Below are 20,771 nucleotides of genomic sequence, written 5' to 3'. Positions count from 1 at the left end.
TAAGAATTCTCATACAAATCAAAAAAGATAAATTTAACAATTCAAAATACATAATCCGCGCGTAGTACGGAAAAATGCTCTAGTACATTTTAAAACTTGTATTTATGTTGGGTAAATATAAAAGGGTCATGGTGTACCCATGGGTTTTCAATTATATAAAATTATATTCTTTCACCATTTTTAATAAATTCAACATTCATTATCCGCTGACAATAAGATTTCCTGCCAAAACCGCAAAAACGAGTTTTTCCGTCAAAACCACAGAAACATTTTTTTTGCCAAAAACTGCAAAACAAGTTTTTCGCCAAAAACTGAAAAATGAGTTTTCCCGGAAAAAATAAAAAAAAAATGAATTTTTCCATCAAAGTCCGCAAAAATGAAATTTTCGCCAAACCGTAAAACGAGTTTTACTGCCAATACCATTAACGAATTTTCCCGCTAAAATGAGTTTTCCCATCAAAATCGGAAAAACTGGTTTCCCGCTAAAACTTGAAAATAAGTTCTTCTACCAAAAATGCAAAATCTCTATTTTGTTTGATAGTACTGTTTCTCACATGTAACCTAGTGACATATGTTCCTCGGTGTACCAGATTTTTTAACTATCAATGCCGTCTGATGGTTGATTTAATATATACAATTATTATTTAAAAATATTATTGATTTATTGTAATTGTGATTTTTAAGTTTATGCATAGATATGAAAATTATCTTTTAATGGTATATAAAACGTATAATTTGATTTTGCATACAAAAAGATATTAATATTCTACATAATCTTTTTGAACAAATAAAATAATAATTTGGGTATCCATAAGTAAACCTATACTATATTGGGTTATTTTCTGGGTTTAGATTTCAACCTTGATGTTTCTGAGTTTCTGTGGGTTGGGAAATTGTTGGATTATTTGTGGGTTGGGCTAGACGATTATTTTTCCCTTGGATGTAACGCTATTATTTGTTACATATACATTGCATTTGTTCACTTCACTCTTAACAACGTCATCATCAGATTCCATATTTAAACTCGTTTTTATATGCGAGTCCTTGCTAGGAATGATCCTAGTTGCAGCAACATGTTTGTCTTTGGCCTTGGGGCGGGTCTGAAAGTCTTGGACTTAGGTATCATTGTATGTTCTTTCCTCTAAGAAGCTTAGCTTTGTCTGGCTTAGCAGCTCCCGTCGTGACCTCTCATTCTTTGTATGTCACTATTTGACTTAATGTATTTCGTCGACTAAGCCATAGATTGTCTGCGCGTAACTTGTACAAGTGGGTAAGTCCAATGGGCTTGAACAGACCTTACGAAAACTTAGAGAGTCTTTCTCGGTCTGAAACAATAGATATCTGAAGATGTTTGGAAAGTTTCTCCCACGATTTTCCGACTAACTTGTAAGTTGTAACTATTCATTTAAATCTTCTACCGCAAGTTGAACATACTTACAAGGATTAGGTTCTAGTTTATTGAAAACTAGTTTATTCCTTAGATTGTTGCAACACCACAATAGGAAAAACAATTTAATCAAAACCATATATATACTAAAATATAAAAAATTGTTTCTTTCATAGTGGGGCGGAGAAAGTAATTTAAACAAGCATAAGCTTTGCAATTTATTTAATGGCACCATCAGATGTTTGTAATTCTTTTTAAAGTCAAATATATCTCCAATTCCAAACGAAGCAATGGGGGTACTTGATTTAGCTCCTAATCCATATTAAATTACTAATACTTAGCACCTCCCACACTAATAGAATAAAATGGTAAGATAAATAAAGGAATACGACCCTTATATCATAATTGGCGTGGCACGGCATTAAATTAAATTCATGATATTAACATGACAACATAATACTCTGTTCTTTACATATTATAAAATAGCTTATCCATCATTTTCTTAGAATTGTTTAAGATAATTATTAGTTGTAATTAATACAAACTGCATAGTCTAAATAATTGCCGGTTTGGGCGGCACCCAATGGCGAACTGCCAAGTAGAGTAAGGCTAACAACTTCATTATCTCTTTGCTATATAAACCTCTATGATCATAACTCATAAGCCACAATATAAAGAGCTACCAATCACCAACCAAAATCAATATAATCGTATTAGCTATTCTGGGATCAAAATGGTGAAGATTGCAATTGGAAGTTTAGGTGATTCCTTTAGCGTTGCGTCTCTAAAGGCTTACTTATCTGAGTTTATCGCAACTCTTCTCTTCGTGTTTGCCGGCGTTGGTTCTGCTATTGCTTTTGGCAAACTAACATCCAATGCGGCCCTGGACCCAGCTGGTCTTGTCGCTGTGGCTGTGGCTCACGCCTTTGCTCTTTTCGTCGGTGTGTCCATAGCCGCCAACATCTCCGGTGGACACCTTAACCCAGCCGTGACTCTCGGCCTCGCAGTCGGCGGTAACATCACTGTCATCACCGGTTTCTTTTACTGGATAGCTCAGTGCCTTGGCTCCATCGTCGCTTGTCTCCTCCTAGCCTTCGTTACTAATGGCGAGGTACAGAAAAAAACTGTGCAAACGACCGTGACTAAAAAATGTTGTGGCGGTTTTAATATCCGGTTTGATTTATAATGTATGGTTTATTAACCGAGAATTTGATTTTGTCTCCGGTTATGTAGAGCGTACCGACCCATGGAGTAGCAGCCGGTTTAGGAGCGGTTGAAGGAATAGTGATGGAGATTGTGGTGACATTTGCTCTGGTGTACACAGTTTACGCCACCGCAGCTGATCCGAAGAAGGGATCGCTTGGAACCATTGCTCCTATTGCCATTGGTTTCATCGTTGGTGCCAACATCCTTGCCGCCGGTCCATTCAGCGGAGGCTCTATGAACCCCGCCAGGTCATTTGGACCAGCTGTTGTTAGTGGTGACTTCTCTCAGATATGGATCTACTGGGTAGGCCCACTTGTCGGTGGTGCACTAGCTGGACTCATCTACGGTGACGTCTTCATCGGATCCTACGCACCGGCTCCGACCACAGAAAGCTACCCTTGATCACTCCTCTACGCTTTTAATTTGTTTGGCTTCTTAAGCCACAGTATTGGCTTTGTTGTTGTTGTTGTTGTGTGGAATGGTCCAGTTTCTTTCCAATATCATTTGAATGTGGTTGTCAGTTAATAACAAAATATGTATATTTTCAGTTTCTTTAAAAGTGATCACCGACCGGAAGTTATTGAAAAACTCTATTTGATATGCTCTATGTTAATCCCGAAAGTATTTTATTAAAAACATCTCATGTAAAATTCAATTTTCTTACAAAATGGAATAATTCTATAATGGAATTAAGTTTACTCTAGCTAGATCTATTTTTTTAATTGGAAAACAAAATAATGAACAAAAAAACATTATTTCATTTATGGAGTAAATTCGTGTTTACGCCATTATAAAGTGGAAAACAGAGTGGCACTAAAATATTTTTTATTTCAAATTTCATTATGGAATAAATTATAAAGTGGGGTTATGGATGAAAAGTATTAGTTCTTGAGTTTCCAAATAAGCATCACTTCAAAGTTTAACCAATTATACGCATATGACTTGATCATTTAACCTAGTTAATTATTCTTCTGTTCCTAAATATAAGATATTTTAGGTAGTACACACTTATTAAGAAAATTACTTTTACCTAAAAAATATTATTAAAATTATAAATTAAAAACTACTCAACCAATTGTAAAATAAAACTATTAAATTTGATTAGCTATACAGTTTTTGATAAATTTAAAGTTATCTAGAAAAATAAGAACATCTTATATATTAAAACATAAAAATTATTCTAAACATCTTGAGTGTGATTGGTACTAATTGGAGTAAAGTGGTGGAAAAGTAAAGGTGAAAAAGTGAGGTAAGAGAAAAATAAAATTCAAGAGTAAAAATTTCTCTTTGTTCAATGATAGAGTAATAGTTTACTCTGCTTTTATTCATTTTTGGCGTTAATGGGCTGAAAGAAAATTTCATCTGATTGGTGAATAAATAGAGTAACTGAGCAGAAATGTTATTTACTCTACTTTAATATCGTTAAAAGGTATTTCCAATCACACTCCTTATATTTCAGAACAGAGAGAGTAGTTAATTGTCAAACACATAAGATTTTTGTCAAAACATTGAATGGATTGAAAGTTAAACAAACTACAATAAATGTATTGTGGAATCTTTTGAAGAAATAAAGATTCAAAATATTTCAAACTCATCAAAAAGATGTTTATACAAAGACAAATATTTCTCTATATCCGGCCTTTACTTAAGAGGCCAATTTGAAGCCCAGCTACATCACCAGACTCAAAACTAAAGGATTACTGATTACTCTAATGGGCTGAAGAAACTTTTGTTTAACTGATAGGGTACTCAACCGTTTGAGTGCTCAAATGATAAACAAATTAGTAATGCCTAGATACAAGGACATAAAAGATTGTTAATCCGTGAAACTACTCAAAGAGTACATTAATAGAAAAATAAAGTGGTTTCTTTTACGTATGATTATTATTCGATGGAGCTGGTCGGCTTAGAGAGCCGTCCGCTGAAAAGACAAAATGCTCTAAAACCGATGCATTTGTCGCCTCTTTCTGGTTTCACAAACCGTCCTACCAGATTAAGATATTACCTGAAAATCATGGACAATGTTCTCTAAACTACAATAATATCCTCTCTTTATCCAGACATATATATATACAAGAACATGGAGACGAGTTGCTAAATTTTCCAAGAATCTTACGGTGATTAAACACTCGATTCAGATATTATTGTAATCTCTATCTTAGTTGTTAGTCCCCACGTACTTTTAAAATTTGAGTGGTTTGAATAATTCTCTCGCTCATAAAAAAGAAAAGATTCTATTATTTGTGTACTTGTGTTTATGCTCTTCCTCTAATTCTCTTCCACCTAAGTCAACATCATCCTTTTTCATCTCCAAAAGTTGTTCCTTTTCAGTTTTATTATTATCATTCAAAGTTTTTAAAAAAGTTGACAGTTCATTTCCAAGTTTTATTTCTGAAACTCAAGAGCTGGTTCTCTGTTTTGGTCACATGGTTTTTGATCAGAAACATAACTCTTTACTCCCAACATAATAAATTGTCCCACGTCAGCTTTTCATATTCAAGAAAGCTTGATCAGAGTTTTAAATCATAATCCAGTGATTTACATAGGAAAAAGAAAATGGAACGTGGTGGGTTTTATCCAGATTGGAAGGATACTTCTTCTTCCTTGTTTGGATCAGAGAACATGGAGGAAGAGCTGGAAGAAGCTGAAGAGCTTTTCTCATCCATTCCACAGCCTCAGACACCAAAAGAGCCTATGGAGTTTCTCTCAAGATCCTGGAGTCTCTCTACCTCTGAAATCGCCAAAGCACTTGCACTCAAACATAGACAACAACAAGAACAGCTTTGTGTTGCACAAAACAACACTCCTGTTCTGTTCCCTGATGCTGCTGCTGCACATCCACTCATGGTATGACACTTTTTTCATCCCTTTTCCACAATACTACTGATCAAACCCACTTTTCTCAGAATCATGGAGAGCCTTAAAGTCAAAAGACTTTTTTATTATTTGTATTATGACAATCATTTCACCAGTTCCCAACAAAGTTCTTGGGAACTGGAATGGATAAAGAAAACATTGTCAACTCTTTTCATGTCTTTTGATTTCAGACTGGGAAGACTATGAACTCGTTTGGCACACGTAGAGCAGGGACACTATCCAAATGGTTTCACCACCACAGGGAACACAGCAGCAGCAGCAACACCACCAACTATCTCAAGAAGAAAGACAAGGCGCGTGTTGAGAACGCACACGTGCATTCTGCAGTATCTATAGCGGCTCTGGCTGCAGGTGTAGCCTCTGTGACATCTGTAAGCAATTGCAAAAGGTCAAGCTCCAAGATGGCTCTGGCTTTGGGCTCAGCCACAGAACTGCTGGCCTCACACTGTGTTGAGATGGCTGAGCGAGCCGGTGCTGACCGTGCACGTGTTGCTTCCACGGTTAGGTCATCTGTTGACATCCACAGCCCTGGTGATCTCATGACTCTTACAGCCGCTGCTGCAACGGGTAAAGTCTCTTGTTCAGAAAACTAGTCTAGGCTTTGTAGTAGTTTCACAAGCCTTTGGCTTCGTTGGATCTGATTTTGTTTTGAATGGAAACTAGCTTTGAGAGGAGAAGCGGCTCTGAAGGCGAGACAGCCAAAGGAAGCAAGGAAAAACGCAGCTATTACACCTTTCGAGAGAAGCTTCTCTGACTCTCATTGGCCTGCAAACTTTCAGTTTAGACTGGAAGAACCAAATCTTCCACTTGAAGGAGAACTGTTGCAATGCGCGCGAAATGGTAAGTCTCTGATCAAATAAAAAGCTCACTGAGATAAGACAGAGAGCTTAACTCTTCTTTCTTGTGCTTTTTCTCTCAGGAGTGCAGAGAACTAAGCGTGTCTGCGTCTATATCAACAAGAAGTCTCAGGTACAGCAAATTTGATTAGAATCCTCCTAAACACACAACACATCTCAGTTCACTTCTGATCTAATGCTTATTATGCTACTCAAGGTTATAATCAAACTCAAAAGCAAACATGTTGGAGGTGCATTCTCAAAGAAGATCAAATGTAAGCGTTTCCTAATGAATAACCTGAAAACACAGACATTCTGAACTTGCTGGTCCTTTTTTTGAAGGCATTGTCTATGGAGTCTGCGATGAGAAATCAGCTTGGCCTTACAGGAAAGAGAGGGAAAACTCAGAGGAAGTCTACTTTGGTCTGAAAACAGGACAGGGCCTTTTGGAGTTCAAGTGCAAGAACAAGGTTCACAAGCAGAGATGGGTTGATGGGGTACAGTCTCTTCTCCGCCAAGTAAACTGCTTTGAGGCTGCCAAGTGCTCGCTGGGATCTCTAAGTCTCACCAATCACAGATGATGCAGGATCCTGTATATATCTTATTATATATATATCCATATTTTTGCTGTTGTGATGTATTTGCAAAAAAACTGGCAATGTACAATCTCAGTCATAAGACTTTTGGATAAAGCACCAACATGTTATTCAGATGATCACATTAAGAGGTAGGAAGCATTGCTATGTACAGAAAGACATTGATCTGAGTTAAAACCTTTTATTTCAAGTGAAATAGTTTCTGATTTGCTAAAGACAAGACATTGGACGTGTAAACTATGAAAAATGATAAATCTTAAGAGTGGTATGGTATGTATGAGTATGACCTTACTTGTAAGTGGTTCATATGAAGAAATCATGTGAGAGCTTTTCATGTTTGAGCGTATCAGAATACTACAGTCTTGTGTGTACCGTAAGGCAATACTCGCAGTTCGCAGTAAGACTTTATAGCTTTCATCAGGCACTTCTTCTCGAGGTCCTCTGATTTTTGAACAAAGCTCCTCAAATTGTCTCTGTGTGAAACTCTCTCAACCTGCCAAAAACAAAAATTGTGACGCTGCTGAAGAAACAATACAACCCTCAGAATAAAAAGAAAATGAAACAGTTGGGGAGATGAATAACCATTTGTTCAATGATAGGACCAGAATCAAGTTCCTCTGTAACAAAGTGAGTCGTTGCACCAATTAGCTTCACACCTGCATCAAATGCCTACCAACAGAATCTAAAATATGAATAACACAGCTCATGCAAAGGTAGAGCAATCAGAGAACTCAGAGAAACCTGTTTCGCGGGGCTTCTACCCTTGAATGATGGTAGGAGGCCATGATGTATGTTGATAACATCTTTTCCATAACCTTTCAAGAAGTTACCAGACAGTACCTGTCAAAAGGAAAATGTTCCAATCAGTATAAAGCTGTTCCTGCAGAGAGACGCAAACAAACTGAAGGAGATACATTCATTAAACTGAGACTACCTGCATGTATCTAGCGAGAACTATAAAGTCAGTATCCTTGACCAACTCCAAAATCTCCTCCTCTATCTTGTTCTGATCGGTTGTTGGCAAATAATGATAGGAGATGCCATGCCTCTGGAGAAAGCGCATAATATGAGTGTTTGGAGCTCTTTCATGATTACTGAAACACACACAGAAAAGTATTCCTGAATCACTAGCTGCACCCATTCAAGATTCATTGAAAAGAGTCACAAGTAAAACCTTATCACACATGTTATATCGACGGGAAGCTTCCCGTCCTGCCATTTATGTAACATTTCAACCAGACAATGATCCTACAAGACAGAGCAAATCAATCACACAACTTCAGGAAAAGACAACAAGAAAGAAAAGGATGTTTGTGATATCTATTTATTACCTGTTTAGAGAGTAAAAGAGCAATCTTGTACTTGGGGTCTAAAGAGGGCACTCGTACAACCGAGCTCATAGCATTGAATTTTCTGGCAATAGTTTCGAAATCTTCACCCATCTGACTCCTCGGCCATTTAACTGGATCAAATATAAACTCGCTGCCCAAAGAAGTTACCTTTGAATCACAAACTAAACCCCAAAAATAGAAACTTTCAACTACATTATCAATATATAAGAACACAACAGAACTCAAAACAATCCAAATTTACTTGCACAGTTTGAAAAATTGTTCACTTGAAGAACATTGGTTCAGACAATAGCCAAGAGAGAATCTTTTGAAGTATAAAAAGGGAAACTTGGAAAGTATACCTTCGAGAGTAGAAGACGTTCTTGTTCTCAGGAACAAACACATCGTAACCAAGAATGTTGCCTCCCTTCGCAGCAATACAATCTGATAGTTTCGCTACAATCCCGACCACATCCTAAAGAAGAAAGAAAGAAAGAGTCACTCGTTGTGGGAGACATGAAACGAATGGATATTGGATTTGATATAACGCGGTGCGTTACCGGACAATGGAAGACGTGGACGCCGGGGATGAGAAGGGGAGAGACAGAGGAATCGAGGGACTCGCCGTGAAAATGAGAAGATTTGAAGGACCATTTCATAAATGATCCCAATGCTGTGGCGGATAGAGACGAGGTTGTTGAGACTCTTCGTATCATCGCAAAGCAAAGCAACCACCTTTTTTTCCAGTTATGGGAGGAGCTCCTTCGCACTAGTTTTATATCTCATCTCCTTTCCTTTTCATGGCGTTTGCTACTTCACATTTTTGCCAAAGATATAAATATTTTATTTTTTATATTATAAACAGATTTGTATAAAGCACAAACAATAGTTTTTTTTTGTTGCTAAAAAGCACGAACAATAGTTCTGTCAGCATCTAAGAAATTCATTTGGATAATGTTTCTTGAATTTTTCGAAATTAATTTCTCTTCTCACATTATCCATTGCAATTTGTCTCATATTTTAGTAGCTAGAGATACTTATGAAACAATTCTGTAAATGTAGAATATGATGCTCTAATTACAAAAAAAAAAAAAAAAAGAAGAAGAGAGAAAGTGGGGTTCTTGTGCTAGTCCAAAGAATACTAACATTCTACGTTCTATATAGTTTGTTTAAACACACATTTAATGCATGTATAGAATTTGGTCGTTATAAGAGCACACTTTTGTTACAAATGGAAAATCTCAACAACCTATTCAATTACTTTCGTCAAAATGGCAACCATCACCTTTGTACTTTTTATGGCTCTCGTGTCTGTCCCCTTTACTAGCTTGAAGTTAATAACTCTTTCCTCTAAGGTGATCTTTATATTTTTTTTATAAGACCAAATGATAGATCATTTGTTTCTGCTTAAATGTTCTCTCTATGATTTGAAGCAAGCCTTCCGTGGGTGTGGAACACATGTTTTGCTGCTGCCTATGTTCGACATCTTGGATTCAAGCAAAGAATCTTTGACAACTCTTTGTTTGTCCTCTGTAATGGATCTAACCTTGTTTATCCCATTGCTCAGAGCTTATTACAACGCATTGTCACCCATCTAAGCTTGGAGTTTGAAATGTCAAATCACCCATTTCTTGCGTCAAGACGTGCATCTGTTCTTCTCCATTCATCAACAAAATAACGCAGTTGATATCTTTCATCAGGAATATATATATGTCAAATTCCAACTTGTGCCTTACCCGGCCAACATATTTGTCTCTTTAAGGGTGGACTGTCATTTATGGCAAACTTCTACTTTGTGTTGGCCGGGTAAGGCACAATTTGGATTTTGAAATACGACAAACGGAGGAATACTCAATCCGCCAATCCCTTCAGAATCTGAAGGTCAGCTTCACTGAAGGAAGGCTCTAACCAGAAAATATAAGGTACTAGCAATTCTCCATACTAAGTAAAACAAAATCACCATCAAACTTATCTAAGAAAATTAGCAAGTTTTAAGAAGTTCAAAACTTGAACTTGAATGTAAAATAGTCTTTTTACATCCAGATGTGATATATAATTTCGGAAAAAAATCCAACCCAAAAGATGTACAGCTCCGGGAAAAAACAAAACATAAAGGTTGATCACCGGTAACGACGTAGGGAGATGGAGTTGTTTCTCCTCCAGGTAGACCGGCGTGAAGGTCTGTTCTTGTGGTTGTTGTGACCCTTTCCACGAAGACCACGATTCTTCTTTCCCTCTGAGGTGAGCCCTCTGAGTTCTCTGTGCTTGTGCACTGGGTTGCAGATCCAGTTCATCCTTGGATCATTTCGGACGGCATTGTGTGCAGGGTCCACAAGAATAATCTCGTAGTACTTGTAAGTAGAGTCCTAAGTAAATGAAAGACAACCATCATTAATCAACCGGATACATACATCATCATATCAGCAACGTGAACTAAACAGTTATCAGTACACATATATACATGCCAACGTGTAACAGTTCAATTCCTATTATTAGACAGTAATAATGCTACAGTGGATAGTAAGCGAGGGTTTGTAGCTTAGGCTACCAAGTTTGCGATCAGCACGTTCCTTGGTTAGTGGGTTTCTCATACCCTTGGGAACAGGCCTCTTGCGTCCTCCACGTCTCACATGCACCCGGTAGACAACAAACCCCTAACAAAAAATAAAGTATCAAAACACATCAGGGCTTCCCTCACGTAAGGCCCAATATTGAGGCCCATTAGATAAGAAAGTAAACAAAATAGAAACAGAAACTAGCTATGTATAATGGGCCTTACGGTTTTCCAACTAGCAAAAAGCAGCAATACGATAAGATAATTAGGGGAAGGTCTCTTTTGGATACGATAGATCCCCCATTGCACAAACCCTAGTGCTCTCAAGATTTCCATCGGTTACAATCTTCGATTTCTGAACCCTCGAGATCCGTCTTCTCAAAATCTCATCTGAGGATCTTTCGGTGCTTGGAGCTTCAAGATTTGCTGATTTGAAGCCACTCGTTCGATCGATCGGTTGTCTCTGCAGTTTCGTGAAGATTTTAATTGGAGATATCTTTAGCTGAGCTTTGTCCCTTCCATCTACGCTGTTCGATCTAACACGGACGTTCTCCCCAATCTGGATCCGGAGCTTGTCGGAAAATTCTCCCTTGATCTGTTGCTTGCTGGTGTCTTGACGCGCGTGGGAGGTTTCGTCCTTGTGAAGTCGAATCGGACAAGTACAGAAACCATATGAGTTTTTTTCTTGTAGTTACTTTTTTTTTTGTTGGCCTCCTCCTATATAATTTTTTTTTTTAATTTGCGGAAGGGCCTAGATTCTTAAGAGTCTTTGTGAGTTTGTTTCTTTCATAATGGTTTAATTAAGTTAGTAATAATAATATCATATATATGTATTTTTTTATTCCATTATTCAGATAAATCGAATGGCAATTTATTACAAGTTTAAGAGTGCCAAGGCTTATGATACCATCTCCATGGATGGTCCTTTTATATCAGTTGGTTTTCTCAAAGAGAAAATTTACGAAACTAAGCATTTGGGCAGTGGTAAAGACCTTGACATTGTCATCTCTAATGCCCAAACTAACGAAGGTTTGTTTCTTTTCCTCTCATCTTACTCATGTGTTTTTATATGAAGAGCTGTGGTGTCGTTTAGTTGTCTTGCTTAAGTAAAAAAGTGAGCTACTTTCCTTGTTAATTGAATCAGTTGAATTAAATTGGTTAAACCTATGGTGATGACGACACCATCAGTTAAATGTTGGATACTGAGTTTTCTTTTAGTTGAATATTATTACTTCTGAGGTTAAACTGTTCTTGATTGATTCTGGTTGTGAATCACTAGAATTATATATTTGGCCTTTATATATTTTCTTCTCTACTATTGTTCTTTCAGAATATCTGGATGAAGCAATGTTAATCCCAAAGAATACATCTGTCCTAATTCGCCGGGTCCCTGGACGCCCTCGCATCAGAGTTATCAACCAACAAGAGTATTCCCCGAACCCCCATTATCTTAGTCTCTTGTCTCTTTTTCCTTTGACTCATGTGTAATGATGTAAATATCTACTACGCTTTGCAGGCCGAGAGTGGAGGAGAAAGTGGAAAATGTTCAGACTGAAGTGAACAATCATATTGCTACCGTTGCATCTGCTGTGAGTTGTTCACGGCAATCTTTTATTGGTTATTTTTTATTAGCACTGACTTCGACTATCTTGGTATTAACTCACTCCTTTAATCTACGTTATAGGCTGAAGATGAGTTTGACGAGTTTGGGAATGATTTTTATTCAGTTCCTGCTGCCACAGCTGTCAATTATAGTAACCCATGTCCTGATCCTGCACCAGCCGATGAGAAGGTAGATGAAGAAACCAAACTTAAGGCGTTGATAGACACTCCAGCATTAGACTGGCAGCAGTAAGTAGTCTTCTTTAACTGATAGGCACGGTCATGTTAACTAAATCTTGGCCTAACAGTTTGTTTATTTTTCTTCCGTGCGACAGACAAGGTGCAGATGGTTATGGCCCGGGCAGAGGTTACGGGAGGGGTATGTCTGGAAGGACGGGTGGACGCTGTTTTGGTAATGGTAAGTTCATCAATTATTGTCCAAAATTTGAGTTTAATTTTGCAGTAGAATGCAAGATTCTGAAGCAGAGTTTACTTTTGTTGAGCAGGAATGGAAAGGAAAACGCCGCCACCAGGATATATATGCCATCGTTGCAATGTTCCTGGTATGTCAGTTCTGGAGAATATTTTGTTATTATTGATGGTTACGGTTCTAATATTGTCTCAAGTGTGTATGGTTTTATATATCCTCGGAAAATAGAACTGTGTACTAAGCGTTTGTTTTCTTACTCAGGACATTTTATTCAGCACTGCCCTACAAATGGCGATTCTACATATGATGTTAAGAGAGTTAAACCACCTACTGGTATTCCCAAGTCTATGCTAGTGGCGACCCCAGACGGCTCTTATTCCTTGCCAAGTGGCGCTGTTGCAGTTTTGAAACCAAATGAGTACGTTTTGTTGTCACAAGTTTACATTTTCACATGAATTCAGTCTGAATGTTTTTGTGTCATTTTAACAAACCTCAGGGATGCGTTTGAGAAGGAAATGGAGGGGTTGCGGTCAGTAACACGTTCTGTCGGGGAGCTTCCTCCTGAACTAAAATGCCCCTTGTGCAAAGAAGTGATGAGAGATGCTGCCCTGACGAGTAAATGCTGCTACCAGAGCTTCTGTGACAAGTGTAAGTTCTCTTGTCAAATTTGCCAGTTCTTCTTTAATCATTATCTATTTCAGATCATGGCTTTTTGACTTCATTAATCTACAAATTCAGGTATCAGGGATCACATAATTGCAAAGTCAATGTGTGTTTGTGGAGCCACCAATGTACTAGCTGATGATCTTCTACCAAACAAGACCCTCAGGGATGCTATAAACCGTATCATGGAGTCTGGTAACAGTAGTGCTGAGAACGCTGGCAGCATGTGCCAAGTCCAAGGTAACTCATTCTCTCGTTAGTACTCTGTTCTATTTGTTTGTACCATCATCGCTAAACTAATGCATATTGAATCTTAGATATGGAGTCTGCACGTTGCCCACCTCCAAAGGTTCCGTCTCCTACTACTTCTGCTGCATCTAAAGGGGAAAAGAGACCAGCTCCTAGTAACAACATTGAGACTTCAACTCCAAAGCCTTCAGTAGAAGTAGCGGAGATCACAAGTGCTCCTAAGGTGTCTGAAGAAATAGTTAAAGTGGATAAACCAGTTGATGCATCCGAAAGCTTGAATGGCAAGGAAGCAGTAGTTTCACAGGTGAATACGCAAGCTCCCAAGGAAGAAACACAGCAGCAGGCTGTTCCCGGGGATCAAGGTAGTAACTGGCTGTCATTCATTTATGATAAAGAAGAGAAAGAGTTGCTTATGAAATTGTGTGCATTGATATTTGGCGACTAACATCTTCAATAATTAACGTATACTCTTGCTCTTAACCAGGAAAAAAGAAGAAAAAGAAACCTCGGATGCCTGGACCTGGTAGCTATTACTCAATCCTCTTTCTTCCCAGCCTATATTAATTGTATGGAGATGCTTAACAGATTGTGATATGTTTGCAGACATGCAATGGAACCCCATGCAGCATCAAGCAGGCCCCGACTATATGATGCCGCCACCGATGGGTCCAGGTCCAAGTAATCATTTCTTCAACGGTGTGCAACCGGGCTTCAACGGCTTTCAACCAGGGTTCAATGGCTTTCATCCTGGTTTCAATGGATTTACAGGGCCTTATCCGGGCGGGATGCCACCTTTTGTTGGTTATGGACTAGGCCCCATGGACATGTATGGCGGTATGTTGCATCAAGATCCTTTTGCTGCAGCACAGGGCTTTGGGTTCCCTAACATACCACCACCTCACAGGTACTCATAGATTGTTTGTAATGTTTTTTCTTCGTTATAGCTAGTAAGTTTATATATATATTTAATGGCGTATTTGTATTTGACTTGAGAAGGGACCTTGCGGAGATGGGGAACCGTATGAATGTCCAACGTCCTATGATGCCGGGGAGAGAGGAATTCGAAGCTAGGAAAGCTGAGATGAAACGAAAGCGTGAAAACGAGAGACGGGCAGAAGGGTAATAACACTTTACTGTCACTGCCCTCATGCTCTCACACTTCTTCTGCTGCATCATGTTAGCTGATTCTTTGTTTTGTATGTGGTGCAGAGGGAATGTCTTGAGGGAAGGTGAGAAGAGCAGAATGATGAATAACAACTCGGCAGACTCTTCCTCACCCATGAAGCCAAAATCTGTATGTATCATTTTGTTGTCTCAGTTATCTCTCGCTACTCTATATCTCTCAGCCAACTGGTTTGGCTTGAAAGACACTGCACGTTTTCAACACACTTTCACTCTCTCTTTGAAATCTAATCCCTTATCGCTCCCTGCATTTATCTATCATTACATAAAAGGAAAATGGAATGATTCCTCAATTGCTAAAAGTGCATCAGTTATTGATTTTATTTTTGCATTTTGTATATTAAAATGTAGATATCGGGTATATTTCATATTTTTTTAAAAAGATATATTGATTAAAGTGATGCTAAATAACGTTAACTATTTTTAATATGCATATCGCTATTTTTAAACTAAAAACATTTTTGTAATCTTCACGCCAGGTTAAAACAAAGGCTTTATAGTGGTTAGATGGGCCATTTGTTGGGCCTAGTGCATTTATTATGGGCTTAAGACAAATTTTCGGCGCTATTACAAATCAATTTGTAGTGCACTAGTTACGACCATTTGTTGATGCCTTGTTGTACAATGAATAGGGACATGGACCTCCGCCTCCGACCCCTAATTACGACCGTCGTCGGCGATCGGAGGGATTATCATCAGAGCGTCAGTCATCTCGGCCAAGGGTCAACTCGCCCTCCCGAGTACCTAGCAAGAAATCTGAGCATGATCATCACCGCAGCCGCCGGGATGATGATCGAAGTCGCGAACGCCACCGGGACGATGACCAAAGCCGGGAACGCCACCGGGATGATGATAAAAGCCGAGAGCGTCACAGGGAATCTGATCGTAAGCACCGTAAGAGATCGGACATGCCATCATCGGAGCCAACTTCAGAGTTCGTTGATAACCACAAGTCCGGCGTATTCTCTAGGATAAGCTTTCCAGAGGGGGCATCTTCAGGCAAACAACGTAAAACGTCGAAGTCTTCTCCCGCGCCGCCAGAGACCTCGACGGCTGCCGCCGTTTCATCGACTCGTCGTCATAGTGGGAGGGAAAGAGAGTCGGCAGAATACGAATCCAGTGATGATGAAGACAGGCATTTCAAGAGGAAGCCGTCAAGGTACTACGAGCGGTCTCCATCGGTGGCAGATTCCGATGTAGGTGACGAGCATTTCCGTCGTTCGAAGCGATCAAAAGGAGAAAGGTGGCGCGCTTGATTCATTCAGAATTGAAACTCCTTTCATAGAGAGTCATGTGCATGGTACAATGAAAGAGGATGCCTTGTGACACTGAGGTCGCAGATATGTTTAATCTGCTATGTTGTGAGAATTAAAGAAATAAGTCATTGTAATCGACTTTTTTTTTCTTCTGTAAATATAAATGGATTTTTGTTTCTCACTCAATGATGATGCTCTTCATTATGACTTTTTATCTTCTAAAAAGCTTCTTTTATTGGAGGTTATCAATTCTCAAACCATATAAAATTACATCTTGTATAGTCTTCAGAATGACATCTACTTTTTTGATTAACTGAAATATAATCTTGGGCTTATTTGTCCAATAACAAAATTCATAATAGAAATGAAGTGGATGACACTGATGTTGACATAACAAGAAGCTATCATTTATTCTATAATTTATCTTGTTCTAACTATTTTAGTTATAAGTGATTGGTGAAAAAAGAAAAAAGAGATAACTTTGACGTTTTAAGGTGTGGACACTGTAGTAGATAACTGTTCAGAACGAGAGATATGGATGATATCCACGTAACTTGTGTTTATTACCACATACAATTTTAGATTAATGATGTTCCATGAAATAAATAAATGAATTAACACTACAAGAAAACAAAAAATTTACCAGGGCGTTTTTCCTCGTGAATTCGTCGTAAAAGCAAGTTTACGAAGAATTACCGAGGCAATCCGTTTCGTCATTAAACGTTTGTCGTAAAGCATATTTTCTCGCTAATTCGTCGTAACATAGCGAAGAAATAATTTCGTCGTAAAAACGAAGAAAAGCACTTCGTCGTAAAGAGCACGTAAAGCTTTTCCACGTAATTAATAAAAACTTACAGCGTAAATTCTGAACCACGTCTTTCTGACGTAGTGAGGCGTCTTACTATAGTTCGGATGTGGCATGGAGAAGTAATCTTTCATCATGTCGGTTACGTCCGATGCAAGACATTCGTTAATCCCAAACCTGGAAAATACAAATTATTTTTAAAGTTATAAAAGAATTTAATACGAATAAAAAAAAAATGTAACATACCACAAAGTTCCGTCCGGTCAGTCGGGGTCGATGACTGGTAAACCTTCTCTGCCTGGCAGACGGAGAATGTCTTCTACAGTGTACTGCGAGTAAGGAGCACTCGGAGGCACCATCAAATCGGGATGAATCTCGGCGGGCATCGGAGGTGCCATCGGAGGAGGCACAGGAGGAGGCATCGTCGGATGAGCCACCGGGAGAGGCACATGAGGAACCGATGGTGCACTAGAAGAAGGAGACCCAAAGACTCTCTGAGTGTACTGAGTCTCGGGGACAGTCTCCTGACCCGAAGAACCGGGAGCTGAAGAAGACGACGGGTATAAACGACTACCCGGCTCACCGAACATCTCTCTGTAATGGGCAGTAAGTCTACCTTTGCGAACCTGAGAAAAAAAATTAATTTTTTAAATTTTCGTCAACAGTATATTTCTCAACATTATCCACCTAATCAACACTAAATAACATAAGATCCGTAAACCTATCTAAATTTCCTATACTAACCACCTAATCTATCCTAAACTAACCAAATTAGAGAGGAACTAGAGAGGCTTACCATTGCAACGAAACAGGGAGGAAATGGAGAGGAAGTAGAGAGGAAAGAAAGAGTGAGCGCTCGGGGGTATATATAAGATTACATACCGTCGCAAATTCCTCGTAAGGTTACGACGAATTACAGAGGCCCGTATTTTTTTTACGACGAAACAACGACAAATTACAAAGGCCCCCGTTTTATTGTACGAGGAATTACAAAGGTCCGTGTTTTAATATACGAGGAAGTTACGACGATTTAGCTTACGTGGAATTACCGAGGAAAGCTTCCCTATAAATATACTCGTAACTCTCCTTCTCAACCCACACACAAACTCCCAAATCACACCCTATCTCACATCATACTCCCAAATCAAATCCTATTCAAATTATAAATATTTGAGAAAAAAGGAAGAGAAGAAGATATTGGAATTTATGTTGGTGAGACTTAAGTAATATAATTACTGGAAGTCTTGCCACATGTAAATCCAGTATATTTCTTCTATTTTTTTTTCTAGTTTTTACACTACGAGGTGTTTACGACGATTTATGTTACGAGGTGTTTACGATGATTCCGTCCTACGTGGAATTAAAGAGGGCCGCGTTCTTCATTTACTTTACGGGGTGTTTACGACGATTCTCTCCTACGTGGAATTAACGGGTTTTGCTTTCTTTATTTTTTTAATTTCGTCGTTATTTCCACGTTAGTCAACGACTGTTTCGTTAGCTCCAAAGTAGTCGATTTGTGCTTCAATTTGTTCTCCAGTTAGATATGGAGGAGGAGTGTCTCTCACAACCCTTTTGTGCCTAAACAAATTCTTGTTTCTTCGGTAAGGATGGCCAATGGGAAGAAACCGACGGTGACAATCAAACAAACTTGTCTTCCTACCATTCTTCAGTTGAAACACATCTGTCGTTCCATTACAATATGGACAAGCTAATCTCCCATGTGTAGTCCATCCAGACAACATCCCATAGGCAGGAAAATCACTTATGGTCCACAAAAGCATCGCTCGCATCGTAAAATTCGTCTTCGTTGAACAGTCATACGTCCTCACCCCTGTTGACCACAAATCCTTCAACTCTTTTATCAGTGGTTGTAAGAAAACATCCAGGGACCTTTTTGGATGGTTCAGACCAGGTATTAATATGGTCAAGAATAGCAACTCCCGTTGCATGCACATCTCCGGTGGCAGATTGTATGGTGTAAGAAAGACTCGCCATAATGAATATTCTCTCCCTGACATTCCAAATAGACTAAATCCATCTGTGCATAGTCCGAGATACACATTGCGGCTATTGCTAACGAAATCCAGATATACTTTGTTGAAATGTTTCTAGGCTCGGCATGCCATCTCATCTTCTCAGCAGTCTACTCTGATTGATATAATCTTTTCAATCTGTCTGTAATTGATAGGTACCACATTCTTTGGTACGGTACCCTATTACGTCCCCGTCCTTGCGGCTTGAATCGTGGCTTCTTGCAGAATCGACATTCTTCTAGCTTCTCATCATCTCCCCAATAGATCATGCAGTTGTCGATGCAAACATCTATCATCTCCGAAGGCAACCCAAGACTATAAACCAGTTTCTGAATCTCATAATAAGAATCAGCAAACACATTGTCTTCCGGCAAATACTCTTTAAATAAGTCCGCCCATTCGTTCATGCAACTTTCAGGTAGATTGTGATCAGTCTTAATATTCCTCATTCTAGCAGTCAACGACAATTTAGAGAGACCTTCTCTACAACCACCGTATCTCTACAACCACTGTAAAGTGGTTGATTCGCCGCGTTTAACATTTCGTAAAACTTTTTTGCATCTATATTAGGTTCTTCATCTTCATCATGAGCTACAAATGCATCAGCTACCATATCATGAACCCTATCGTAATCTACCATCTCCTCCTGATGGTAACTATGTTCATTATGCAAATGATGATCAACCGGTTCTTCCTGAAAATTGATATTACTACTACTAGCTTCATTCTGATCATAATTAAAACCTTCTCCATGTTGAAACCATATATAGTAATTTGTCGTGAAACCTCTATTTATTAAATGCTTCCAAACATTTTCACGGTTTGCCAGTTTCGAATTGTTGCATTTCCGACAAGGACAGAACATCTTACCACTTTCTTGGGCGAGTGGTGTTGAATCTGCTTGATGCATAAATGTCTCCAGCCCCGCAAGGTATTCTTTCGTCACTCTCCCGTTAGCATCTTGTGCATATACATCCACTTCCGCAACTCGTAAATAGTTCCGGAGCCAGCCATTTTTTTTTCTTTTACGTTTTTTGTTGTTGGTGTGTTTAAAATGATGTTCAAACATCCATATTTATAGGAAATTTCGAATCTGGTAGTTGTAATTTTCCTATGAATTTACGACGAAAATTAATTAGGTGCAAAAAAAAAACGTGTAACACCTACAAAGTTGGTGGATTCAAAATTTTTTTCGCTAAACACACGTAAATCATTTCCTCGTAAATAACACACGAAGTTTACGTCGACTTTACGAGGAACGTACGTGAAAAATAATATCATCGTTATTTCCTCGTAAATGACATGTCACGTTACATCGACTTTACGACGAACTGTTTTTGTCGTTAGTTTACGAGGAAATAACGATGATACTATTTTTCACGTAAGTTCCTCGTAAAGTTGACGTAAATTTACGAGGTTTGTTTTTCCTCTTTAATTTTCCTCGTTAAGCTTGAGTTTTCTTGTAGTGTAACGGTGTAGAAACTGAAATGAATTTAGTGCATGATGAAAAATAAAAGGATGGTTTCATTTCATATGAGAAATAATATATGACTAACCCAACACACAACTCTTAAATGTTAAATTCATACATAACTTTTGAATATTAAATCCTAAATTGGTATCACTAAACCCAAACTTGAGCCTCCACCTTTCAAATACTAAATCCTAAATGCTAATCACGAAATCCTAAATCCTAATCACTAACCCCTAAACCCTAAACCCAAGTATATATCCTAAATCCAGATAGAATGGAACAAAAAAATA

At 38.5% G+C, this 20,771-nt stretch overlaps 4 protein-coding genes and 1 long non-coding RNA gene across 9 annotated transcripts; 3 read left to right on the top strand and 2 right to left on the bottom strand.

The window, feature by feature from the left end:
* Nucleotides 1-2,044: 2,044 nt before the first annotated feature.
* Nucleotides 2,045-3,198, top strand: LOC106425417 (probable aquaporin TIP2-2). Its single transcript, XM_013866147.3, has 2 exons — nt 2,045-2,498; nt 2,621-3,198. The coding sequence occupies exons 1-2, from the start codon at nt 2,121-2,123 to the stop codon at nt 2,993-2,995; spliced, it is 753 nt and encodes a 250-aa protein (XP_013721601.1). The 5' UTR covers nt 2,045-2,120; the 3' UTR covers nt 2,996-3,198.
* Nucleotides 3,199-4,843: 1,645 nt separating this feature from the next.
* LOC106425443 (VAN3-binding protein) lies at nt 4,844-7,098 on the top strand. Its single transcript, XM_013866178.3, has 6 exons — nt 4,844-5,440; nt 5,641-6,037; nt 6,134-6,310; nt 6,390-6,439; nt 6,524-6,581; nt 6,649-7,098. The coding sequence occupies exons 1-6, from the start codon at nt 5,150-5,152 to the stop codon at nt 6,885-6,887; spliced, it is 1,212 nt and encodes a 403-aa protein (XP_013721632.1). The 5' UTR covers nt 4,844-5,149; the 3' UTR covers nt 6,888-7,098.
* On the bottom strand, nt 5,194-9,106 carry LOC106425444 (formyltetrahydrofolate deformylase 2, mitochondrial). 4 transcript variants are annotated; one of them, XR_007327794.1, is made up of 10 exons: nt 8,794-9,076; nt 8,596-8,708; nt 8,234-8,384; nt 8,077-8,150; nt 7,837-7,996; nt 7,644-7,742; nt 7,485-7,571; nt 7,190-7,395; nt 6,605-6,896; nt 5,194-6,465 (listed from the first exon to the last, which is right to left on the bottom strand). XR_007327794.1 is itself a non-coding variant. In XM_048766310.1 (8 exons), the coding sequence occupies exons 1-8, from the start codon at nt 8,947-8,949 to the stop codon at nt 7,249-7,251; spliced, it is 987 nt and encodes a 328-aa protein (XP_048622267.1). In that variant the 5' UTR covers nt 8,950-9,106; the 3' UTR covers nt 7,070-7,248. The 4 variants fall into 4 exon arrangements, 2 of the variants coding, with proteins under 2 accessions (XP_048622267.1, XP_048622312.1); XR_007327793.1 differs by having other exon boundaries at nt 7,195-7,395; XM_048766310.1 differs by lacking the exons at nt 5,194-6,465; nt 6,605-6,896 and having other exon boundaries at nt 7,070-7,395; nt 8,794-9,106.
* A 1,314-nt stretch (nt 9,107-10,420) lies between these two features.
* Nucleotides 10,421-11,130, bottom strand: LOC111214968. The gene is made up of 2 exons (XR_002664105.2): nt 11,013-11,130; nt 10,421-10,887 (listed from the first exon to the last, which is right to left on the bottom strand). It is a non-coding gene; the product is annotated as an uncharacterized LOC111214968 (long non-coding RNA).
* LOC106425442 (E3 ubiquitin ligase PARAQUAT TOLERANCE 3) lies at nt 10,920-16,378 on the top strand. Of its 2 annotated transcripts, XM_048766200.1 has the most exons (16): nt 10,920-11,446; nt 11,642-11,816; nt 12,118-12,214; nt 12,304-12,376; nt 12,472-12,638; nt 12,725-12,807; nt 12,896-12,952; nt 13,081-13,237; nt 13,316-13,467; nt 13,558-13,722; nt 13,800-14,093; nt 14,216-14,254; nt 14,335-14,635; nt 14,728-14,850; nt 14,941-15,025; nt 15,546-16,378. In XM_048766200.1, exons 2-16 carry the CDS (start codon nt 11,651-11,653, stop codon nt 16,167-16,169), a joined length of 2,583 nt encoding a protein of 860 aa, XP_048622157.1. In that variant the 5' UTR covers nt 10,920-11,446; nt 11,642-11,650; the 3' UTR covers nt 16,170-16,378. The 2 variants fall into 2 exon arrangements, with proteins under 2 accessions (XP_048622157.1, XP_048622182.1); XM_048766225.1 differs by having other exon boundaries at nt 10,920-11,816.
* The last annotated feature ends 4,393 nt before the right edge of the window (nt 16,379-20,771 follow it).

Source organism: Brassica napus, chromosome A1 (assembly GCF_020379485.1).
Source record: "Brassica napus cultivar Da-Ae chromosome A1, Da-Ae, whole genome shotgun sequence".
Classification (NCBI taxonomy): domain Eukaryota; kingdom Viridiplantae; phylum Streptophyta; class Magnoliopsida; order Brassicales; family Brassicaceae; genus Brassica; species Brassica napus.
The sequence above is the reverse complement of the archived record's forward strand: the minus strand, read 5'-3'. Positions and strand labels throughout refer to the sequence as shown.

Excerpts from the sequence above, each read along its gene's own strand:
- LOC106425443 (XM_013866178.3), top strand. The coding sequence starts at position 5,150 with ATGGAACGTGGTGGGTTTTATCCAGATTGGAAGGATACTTCTTCTTCC. Across the intron at positions 5,441-5,640 it reads CTGCTGCACATCCACTCATG|ACTGGGAAGACTATGAACTC; the intron begins GTATGACACTTT and ends TTTTGATTTCAG. Across the intron at positions 6,038-6,133 it reads TACAGCCGCTGCTGCAACGG|CTTTGAGAGGAGAAGCGGCT; the intron begins GTAAAGTCTCTT and ends AATGGAAACTAG.
- LOC106425417 (XM_013866147.3), top strand. The coding sequence starts at position 2,121 with ATGGTGAAGATTGCAATTGGAAGTTTAGGTGATTCCTTTAGCGTTGCG. Across the intron at positions 2,499-2,620 it reads CCTTCGTTACTAATGGCGAG|AGCGTACCGACCCATGGAGT; the intron begins GTACAGAAAAAA and ends CCGGTTATGTAG.
- LOC106425444 (XM_048766310.1), bottom strand. The coding sequence starts at position 8,949 with ATGATACGAAGAGTCTCAACAACCTCGTCTCTATCCGCCACAGCATTG. Across the intron at positions 7,997-8,076 it reads GATATAACATGTGTGATAAG|TAATCATGAAAGAGCTCCAA; the intron begins GTTTTACTTGTG and ends TGTGTGTTTCAG. Across the intron at positions 7,743-7,836 it reads TTCTCGCTAGATACATGCAG|GTACTGTCTGGTAACTTCTT; the intron begins GTAGTCTCAGTT and ends TCCTTTTGACAG.
- LOC106425442 (XM_048766200.1), top strand. The coding sequence starts at position 11,651 with ATGGCAATTTATTACAAGTTTAAGAGTGCCAAGGCTTATGATACCATC. Across the intron at positions 14,094-14,215 it reads GGCTGTTCCCGGGGATCAAG|GAAAAAAGAAGAAAAAGAAA; the intron begins GTAGTAACTGGC and ends GCTCTTAACCAG. Across the intron at positions 15,026-15,545 it reads CACCCATGAAGCCAAAATCT|GGACATGGACCTCCGCCTCC; the intron begins GTATGTATCATT and ends TACAATGAATAG.